General features: G+C 35.8%; 1 protein-coding gene across 1 annotated transcript; it reads right to left on the bottom strand.

The window, feature by feature from the left end:
- Positions 1 to 732: 732 nt before the first annotated feature.
- Positions 733 to 6,486, bottom strand: LOC105764213 (switch 2). Its single transcript, XM_012582718.2, has 8 exons — positions 5,889 to 6,486; positions 5,652 to 5,758; positions 4,151 to 5,078; positions 3,394 to 3,641; positions 2,560 to 2,686; positions 2,206 to 2,481; positions 1,703 to 1,973; positions 733 to 1,409 (listed from the first exon to the last, which is right to left on the bottom strand). Exons 1-8 carry the CDS (start codon positions 6,285 to 6,287, stop codon positions 1,108 to 1,110), a joined length of 2,658 nt encoding a protein of 885 aa, XP_012438172.1. The 5' UTR covers positions 6,288 to 6,486; the 3' UTR covers positions 733 to 1,107.
- Positions 6,487 to 9,898: the final 3,412 nt, after the last annotated feature.

Genomic DNA, 9,898 nt, shown 5'->3' with positions numbered 1-9,898 from the left:
CTGTTGGGTATCGGCTCTAGGGTTACTCCACAAACTTAACTCAGAAAAGCTCTGTTTTCATGGTTTTACTTTTACCTGCTGCAGGCGCAAGTTCTGACCTAATGAATTAAAGGTTAGAATATGCTCAGAAGTCCCTATTCTCTTGGAAAATTTGAAGTTTAATTGTGCATATTAAAGTATTGAAATAAAGCTTTAGTTTGAGTAGTAAATTAATATATAGTATAGATAAATATATACAATTGACGCGGATAATAAAGTATGCATAATAAAAATTAAAATAAAATTTTAATTGAGTCGTAAATTAAAAGTTTTACTTTTCAATTGGTTTAAATTTAAATTACATCATATATATATTTTATTGGTTTTTAAATAAAAAGACTAAATTATTCTCAAATAATATAATTTATCTTAATTATAGAAAGTATTTTGTAATTTTTCTAATTGAGTTAGTAACCTCATTGAGGATGATGCCAACTCAGTAAAACACTTAATAAACAATATAGATACACAAATTTAGTAAAAGAAAACATTTTATGTTAAAAATATTTCTTTGTTTACTTAAGAATGACTATTGATGTAATTAAACATGGGTTCAATCTTTAGACATGTTATTTTTAATTTTTTATTTAAAAACTATATAAAAATATGAAAAGATAAAAGATAATTAAAATAATAATAATCATTTAATAAAAAGTATATTAGTCATTTAATAAAAAACTATAACAATAATAATAATAAAAGCAGCATGTGATGGAAAAATTGCAGGTGAAGTAAATACATTATTCAACATAATATACATCTACATTCTTGTTGGCCACGCCAGTTGTACAACTAGCCCTGCCGTTTCTAAACCTATTCTTTAATGCACAACGAAGACAACAGATATTGGGATTTGAGTCCCAAACTTAGTAGATATCACCAATTAAAGGGTGGCTATATGAACTAATTAGATTAAACCTGGGTTCATATTCTAAAAACTTCGGATGTACTATACACAGATCGGGTTAGACCTATCACTTAAAAAAGGGTTAAAAGAAATCCAGAGTTTGGACAATCTGTTTCTTTACAAGTTCGTGATTGGGCTTACCAACACTCAGTTCAATCATTTCATGCCTCCTTTTTTCTTCTTTTGTAGTTCCGAAGCAAACTCTCCCTATCTGAAGGAGTTGCAGAGAGTACCCACTTACTAAACTCAACCACTCCCATGCCCTTCAACTGCGCCAGCCGACCATACTGAATCTTTTTCCTGTCTCTGGTTGAGACAACATTTTCCTCCCCATCTGTTTTCCTCTTCCATGAAGCATTTGTGTCTATTCTCGGGTTATTATCGCCAGTAAGGACTATTATTTTCTGTTGTATCCCAGGTCTACTGTTGACAATATCTTCATTACGATGGGCATACAAGATACCTGAAGATAAAGAGAATGAGATCTTCTAGAGTCAGTTGATTTAAGAGCTCTCTCTCCCCATCAATTTGAACAAACATATGCTACAGCACATTTTATCAGTTGGCTTGTTAAAACAACACAGAACTGAAAGTCAAATTGCATGTCAACTCAAAAATATATATAACCAGTTCAGCTTTTGTCTCTTTGCCACGTGAAAAGAATGATATAAAAAAAATACAAATGGAACACTAGGCCATTGACTAAATGTAAACACGAAAAAGGAGAGGAAAACATTCATAGCAAAATGAACATACCTAAGTCCTCAAGAACTGGTTTATCAGTAGCAGCAATCTCTATGTCACTAGGATGCAAATTCTTGGACACTGAAGAAAATGTTTCACTTCCTTCTGCCGGAGTTGGAAGGGAGCCTAGACTGGTTAGCTCCTGCTTATCACTATGGTGTTCTGTGTGCTGTTGCCCTTGCTTTTCATGTAATTCAAGAATTTCACTTGTGAAAAGCTTATCTGAAAGATCGCGAAACAGATTGCAGATTCCAAAAAGCTCGCCTTGAAATTCCTTGCAGTCCTGAAAACAAGAAGGATGTTACATGGAATGTAGAGAGCTCTGAACTCAGAAAGGATGACTGAGACCATTTCACATCTGAAATCCAGCCACAAGTTCAATATATGCTTCACTTAGTCTATCAAATGGATTTTGTTGATGAGGTAAATTGCAACAGCATACAGGTAGACCTAAAACATACTCAGATAACTAAGAGAGTAGTTTAGCCATGACTAAAAAATTCCCACATCTATACCTGAACGCCTTCAAAGTATCTTTTTTCCATTTTCCCAGATACAGCAATGTTCGACAGCTGCTGTTTATACACCTGACGTGAATATACAAGTTCTTCAAGGGAACCAGCTGCAAGAAGGCGGAAAACCACAACATGCCGCCTCTGTCCAAAACGAAATGATCTGTCCTGGGCCTGTAAATCTTGGGCAGGGTTCCAATTTGGATCAAATATAACAACACGATTAGCACTTACAAGATTCAATCCAAGTCCACCAGCTCGGGTTGATATAAGGAACACCTGAAACCAAACAAGAATCAAAATGATATGGAAATTCAAATTAGAAGCCACTATGGTTCAAATTAATTCGAAAAATACTTGTTTGCTTGGACTTGAGTTAAACTCGTCAACAAGAGATTGGCGCATATTAGTAGGAGTAGATCCATCAAGTCTTGAAAAGCAAAAGCCTTTCCGTATAAGAAACTTCTCCAATATATCAAGCATCCTGAAAATTGTTCAATGCAATAAACAAAAAGGAGAAGATTGGTGCAAGTGACAAAATAGCTGCACAATACATCATTCACACTTCAATCTTCAAGAACCTAACTCTGACCTATATGAGAACATTTTTGCTATGAAGTAGCAAACTTGTAACACCAAAAATTGAAAGAAAAAAGTCCATTTCATATACTTGATTAAAATGATAACAAGCTTAGCTTATTATACAAGCTATTCTTTGACCTCCTCATTGAATTATTAAATTACTTTTAACTAAAGTTTAGATTCAGTCCCAATTTTGGAGATGAAATACTAAAATCCGATGAGAGTTTCCAGTCTCTGCAACTTTTTACAACATCATAGATGGAACAGTTTTGACAGGTGATCTGGACTCAATTCAATTGAAAAAAAGAGAAAGAAGAAGCAGGGAGTACAGAACAAATATTAATAAATCCTTTTCCTGGTATTGATGTTGGAAAATGTTTTCTCATATACTTTCTATTAAATAAAAGTGAAAAAACATCTTCAGGAAATGCATGCATAGATGCGAGGAATTTGGCCAATCTGAAAGTATTTCACAACGTTTTAAATCTGGCTAGCATAGCAAGTAAGCACAAGATATGGCCATAGAGGTCCAGGTTTCATGGCCTAGTAATCTGATAATTCAAAATATGTAAAATACCTAAGCACCGAAGTATGAAATAAAAATATTACCTGACAGAGTAGCTAAAAAGAAGGATTTTGTCACCCATCAACGCCCATGAGGACATTAACTTTTCCAAGGCCCTCATCTTTCCACAATATCTAGTGTCACTTAAATCCATAAAGCTTTTACTTGGGGCATTCCCTCCCACTATATCAATATCTGGACCAAAGACAGCAGAGGCAAATTCTGCATCTTTTCTTTGTTTATCTGGTTCATCCCTAGGATTAGGCTTAATAAGCTCCAAGTGATTGCTAATCTGCAGTGAAGGTACAAAAGTAAGCACAAGACAGATCCCCAACCACACAACAAGACTTCTGCTCAAAAGTTTATGCAAAAAAATACACACTATTAAATATCAAATGCTCAATATAGATAATATAACGTGTCACACAATGTTTTCTTTAATAATGACTATTTTTTGAGTAATGCAATGCTCATAGTGTTTAATCTGAAATCAATGCAATAATAGGGATAGCTTATATGAGAATAAATCTGTGAGATACCTGTAAAACAAAAATTTCCTAGTCTTTTACCACACTAAATGGAATTTGCAGGAAAATGCATGAGTTAAATAGAACTGGTATGCTTTTTTAGTCAAAGGGATCCAGAATTGCACTGATGTAGCAGGTGTTCTTGTCTCAAACAATGAGTTGGAGATGTTTCTAGAGTGCCTAAATGAACCTAAGAATTTTTATTTAAGGATCAACATTAAAAATTATGAGGGGAAAAAAATAAAGAGATGAAGAAGAGTAGGAAGTCAATGACCTGTTGCAGCTTGACAAGGCAAGGAAGGACAAGGCAGAAAGGGCATGAATCACAACCCTCTGGGCTGCCCCTGTGAAGGTAAGGCCATATAATTCCTTTAGGCACAATCCTCTTGCAACATTCTACTTGGGCAAGAGGGCTTCCACAGCTACAAGGCAGGTCCTTGTTAATAAGACATTGAACGTCTGGCAGCTGCAACATTCTCTGATATACCCGTTTTTGCAATTCACTCATGGCGCAAAAGACAACATTATCTTCCTTTCCCAACATAAGTTGTCCTATAGTCTCCTCTTTCGTCCTTCTTAACATATATTTATGAAGGACTGCAACCAGGTGCTGTTTACGCTCACCAGCAACCCGAACAAATCTTTCAGGAGCAGTTGCCCTCTGGCCATGTTTGAGGGGTTCATCATAAAACTCCCGAAAATGTTCCCTTGTTCCCAAGGATCCAGGAGCAGCCCAGTCAAAGAGATTAAAGAGTTCCATAATTTTGTTCTGCATGATGGTTCCTGTAAGACCAATACGTCTGCGAGTCTTAATTTCTAAACATGCTGAATAGAATTTTGATTTTTCATTTTTCAGGCGGTGGGCTTCATCAACGACCACAATCTCCCACTTGATCTCTGACAAAAGATTTCCATGAATTCTGAATGTGTCAAAACTGGTAACCAGAACTTCAACTCCATTAGCTTGTAGCTTCTCAAGAATGAGTTCACAGCTTGACCCATGGTAAAGAGAGACATTAAAGGGTGCCCATCTGGAGAATTCACACTTCCAATTGCAGATGACAGAAGTGGGACAGATTATTAATACAGGTCCTTTCTGTCCAAGCTGGTTTTCCTTCAGTACTCTGGAGTCACCATATTCCTCGTCTTTTCCATATACAGCAGCGAGAAATGCGATTGTCTGGATTGTCTTGCCAAGTCCCCTGCATTAATTATTTTAAAAAGGTGAAAAGGGAACCATTGTTCCTATTGAAAGATGGTGCACCTAAACAAATACACACAATATAAGGCTCGCAGAAACAGTAAAAAATCTGAAAGAATAAATAAAGAAAAGAAGAGGAACCACCAAAAAACACTTGCATGGGTAAGTAAAAAAGATGCTATGACATGGAAATGAAGGACCTAAGGTGGTCAAACAAGTGTTCTAAGTTGTCACTTAGTACATTCCTCTGCAAAGGACTATTTCTTGGTTCATGATACCACTCACATTCATGACATAAGCATAAGCAGGTCCTTTTAACATAGTATGCCATACTTGTTAGAAGACTGCGCAGGTAAGAATTTAAAACTGAAAAACAACAAGATGAGATGAAAACGTGGGTTCCATTACAGAGGCTATAAGCGACTAATAAATATTAATATATAAAAATCACTACAATCCTTAAAAAAGAGAAGCATTCCGACCATGAACAAACCAACAAGTATTCTTTGAAAACAAATTGATATACAATTTAGTAATAACATAAAGAGTGAAAATATTGGATTAAAGTATTCACATATCATCACCAAGAATGCCCCCATGGTTGCTCTTGTATAACATGTATAAAAACTTGACTCCCTCTCTTTGATGGGCAAGCAACCGACAGTTAATATATGCAGGCACCTGTCACAACCAAAGAGTATAAAAATCAACCAATTAACCAAAACAAAATAGCAACTTTAACTTACTGCAACAACTCTCGAAGGAAAATAAAACGTTCCCACAAAAGCAATTAAATTATAAAAATAATGACCTGTATAATTGGAAATTCTCCATCGGAAGACAATACCAACGGCTCGTAAGGACCCGTATCCTCAAACTGAACCCGACCCAATTCGGCTCTCCCAAATTCTTTTACTTCTTCCTCCTCAGCCTCTTCTTGGTGGTCATCGTCGTCTTGTTGTCCATGCATATGAGCATCGTTTTTGAGTTGGGGCAAGGAGAATTTAGGGTTTCCGAAATGGCACTCCTGTGTAGAAGGGAGATAGTCGTGTTCAAGGCGTTGAAGCTGGCGCGAAAGCGAAGATTTGGGGGGTTTCCTCTGGTTTATTACAGATGGTAGAGGTGGTTGTTGGGATAAGGAAGGTTGTGAAAATGAGGATGAATTGCAACAGGGTTTTAGTGTTTCTTTAAAAGAGCGGAGTAGTGACATGGGGGATCTTGCGGGCGTTTGGGGAAAACCGTTGTTTTTTCCCCAGATCTCACATTTACCTACGTTTAATTGAATTGGAGAAACAGGCAATAATTTAAATTTATGAAATATAGGCAACCGCCCCTAACGGCGACAGCCTCTCCAGATTGGGCTCTCCTAACTTCCCTACCGGCTAACATGCATGACGATGATTAATAACCGGTGTAAACTAAACCATTATATTTCATTTTCTTCATTCAACTAAAATAAAATTATAATTTAATCCTTAATGTTAGGATCACTTTTTTAAGTGGTATAATAATAATTTTAGTTCTCAATTTTTATACTTTATCAATTTACTCTTAATTATATATAAAATGATAAAATTGAAACTCCTTTTAAAAATTAAATAAAAATAGATAAAGTGGGAGAAAATGAGAAAAATTGTTTTAAACCCTTCAAAATTTCTCTATGTATTATATGTATAGAAATATCCCGTACTTATTCTTTAAAAAACATTAAACAAATATTGATTCTCTATTTTTTACTTTTTATGTTTCTTGACATAACTTTTTATTATCAAAAAGAAAAAGAAATCAGAATATAATTTATTTTTACTATTTAGGCTTTGAAAAATAATTTAAGGGTGTGTTTGGATAAATGATTTGAAGAAGTCTTTTAAATTTTTTAAAATAAAATATTTATTTGAGTGAAAATAATAATAAAATTTAAAATTCATAAAAAAATTGAAGAGGAAGTTTAAGTTGATGAATTTTGTTTTATGAGAATATTAAAGAAAAGTCTTATGCAACATTAAAAAGAAATATCTCATGCAGACGGCAAATGTAGATAAGCGTTTTTGTTATTAAAGTTTTTTGTCAACTGTAATTCTAGGAAATACCATTGGTTGAAAAACTAAATTAGATAATTATATATGAGTGAAAGAAAGTAGTAAATATCATTTATTGTAAGATAATCACCAGTTGATAAATTAAATTAGATAGTTATATATGAGTGAAAGAAAGCAATTTATAAATTCTCAATAAATTGGATAAAAAATAGAATTTCATTTCCTATGTACAAGAGTTAAGTGAAAGAAAACGTAAGCGGAAAAAGTTTTTATCCCAAGTCTGGTTGATTAATCAATTTACCTTGAAGCGGGCTCAAAAGATCAACCGTATAGAGTTTTCACTGTCCTTTGTATGGATTCCCTTACATGTATTGCTAAACAAATGAGGGATTGAACAAAAAATAAGTGGATGGTTAGGAACACCAAAATACATAAAGGATTGGTAATGGAGATTATGTAAATTATATAAAAAGAGACTTCTGGATAACATAAAAATAATACTAATTGGGGCTTTAAATTCGTAGAAATGACTAGGCAGTACTCCCCATGAATTCGGTCTAGAGTATCTTCCTATCTACCAATTAAAGTAATGACTATCAGGAACAAAATAATCCTTTACCATTTTTTTCATGATTTATGAGCTAATGTAATGTTTCATTTTTTTTTGTAATAAAAAACAATGGGTTGAAATATCTATTAATATTCTACAAAAAATATTTTATTAAAGGCTTAAATTATTACTCAACAAATAATAATTGAAATTATGAATGGGTGAGAGAGACTTTTCAACTGGGCCTGAAGAGGCATTATTTATTTTATGGCTGCCATCGAGTTGGCCTAAACCCCTTGAAACTGACCTTTTACCAGCATTAACGCCTCCCTTTGCAGCTAAGTTTTGGTCCACTTCATTCCCCACAATCGACCCAATTCCCATAAAATCTGAACCCAACTTCTTAGATTAATCCCTAGGCCCAGACCTACAACCATGACCCGCGTTGTCCAACTCTTCTACTTCAATAACCAGATCTAAATCTTTGGCCCCTTTCCTTTTATTATCACATTTAAGTATCTTGAAAAAATCTCCTTTCTTAAAATTGATCCTCGATAAATCAACCGTACAATCTTCTTATTCCCCATTTCCTTTTTCCATCAAAACTAATGACCTGAATCTTGAACCATTTGCTTAACTTCCTGGAATTTTAGCCACTGATTTGCTCGAATATTTGAGATTACGGTGAGACCACTTGTCAACGATCATCCAAGGCCCAAACTCTGTCGCCTCCTTCATCGAATCTCCTGTTATAGGCTTGGTCTCCATTGATCCCTCTTTTTCTCTGGCGTTACCCTTAGTACTGGCAGAGAAGGAACACAAATCCTTAACATGGCCATGTCTCTCGCATGAAAAGAAAACAATCGGTAAGGACTCATTCTCTACTCTCTGTGTTTTTCCGTTAACCAAAATTTGAGAAATTAAAGGCTTATTATCAGTGTAACCCCGTGCTATGCACATGCTGCTGTTGATTGATTCTTTTGTTAATATAGATAAACTTCACTTGTGTTATTAAGCATGTAAATAGGTAGATTTAAATTATTGTTTTTATCTCCTAGAGTTTAGGAATTAGTTGTGTACAATATGTATTTAGCTCACTGTAATCTCAATCAATTAATAAATATATAATTCCACAAATTCTCTGCTTCTATATGGTAATCAGAGCCAACAAAGCCTAACCAATCAGTTTTTTTTTCCCTCATCTCCCACCCGTCCCTCATGGCCCTTACAGCTAACGGTGATAACGCCGACACCACCACAACGTCAGTAATCCAGTTCAATGCAACATCTCAGCTTCCGATTAAACTGACTGGGAGCATCAATTTCTCCACATGGAAGGCTTAATTCTCTATGCTTATGATCGGCCACGATCTTTTCGGCTACCTCGATGGCTCCAAAACCACTCCTACTCGTATCATCGGTGACACCAACACCCCAAATCCAGCATACAATATCTGGATTCAACAAGATAAGCTCATTCAGAGTGCGATGATGGCATCAGTCGAACCAACTATTGCGCCCACAGTGGCCAACGCCGTCTCTACCCAACGTGCCTGAGAAGCCCTTCACTCGACCTATGCAAATAAATCTCAATCTCGACTCTTTAGTCTCCGCGATCAACTCGCTCGCATCACCAAAGACACTCAATCCATGACCGAGTATCTCAATCGAGCACGAGCCATTGCCGATGAACTTGCTGAGGCTGGTGCCCCTCTTGCCGATGGTGACTTGGTTGTTCACATCCTCCGAGGCCTTGGATCAAATTTATCGTGAAATCTCAGCTGCTATTCAAGCTCGCGATACGATGATCTCTTATGAAGATCTCTGTGATAAATTAATGGATCATGAGATGTTCTTGGCGCATGAGGAATCAAAGAAACCGATCACTCTGATCACTGCCGCAGTTGCTCAACGATCCAAGCCTCCAACAAACAAAAATTCTCGGAACACTCGTCGGTATTCCCAGTCATGGCGTGCAACAAATCGCTCGAATAATCAATGGCGAGATCCAAATTCGTTCCTCGAATGTGCGAAAAAATGGTTTCAATCCAGATGTCAAATGTCAATTATGTCGTAAGACCAATCATGAGGCCGATGTTTGCCGCTCCGCGTCACACAATCATTATGAGGCCAAAACAAATTTTGCTTCAGGACGCACACAGAGTCAAAACACGTAGCTAGTTGACTCCGGTGCATCTCATCTCATGACTTCCGACTCCGGTGATCTATCTA

This window comes from Gossypium raimondii, chromosome 12 (assembly GCF_025698545.1).
Source record: "Gossypium raimondii isolate GPD5lz chromosome 12, ASM2569854v1, whole genome shotgun sequence".
In the NCBI taxonomy this organism is placed as follows: domain Eukaryota; kingdom Viridiplantae; phylum Streptophyta; class Magnoliopsida; order Malvales; family Malvaceae; genus Gossypium; species Gossypium raimondii.
The sequence above is the reverse complement of the archived record's forward strand: the minus strand, read 5'-3'. Positions and strand labels throughout refer to the sequence as shown.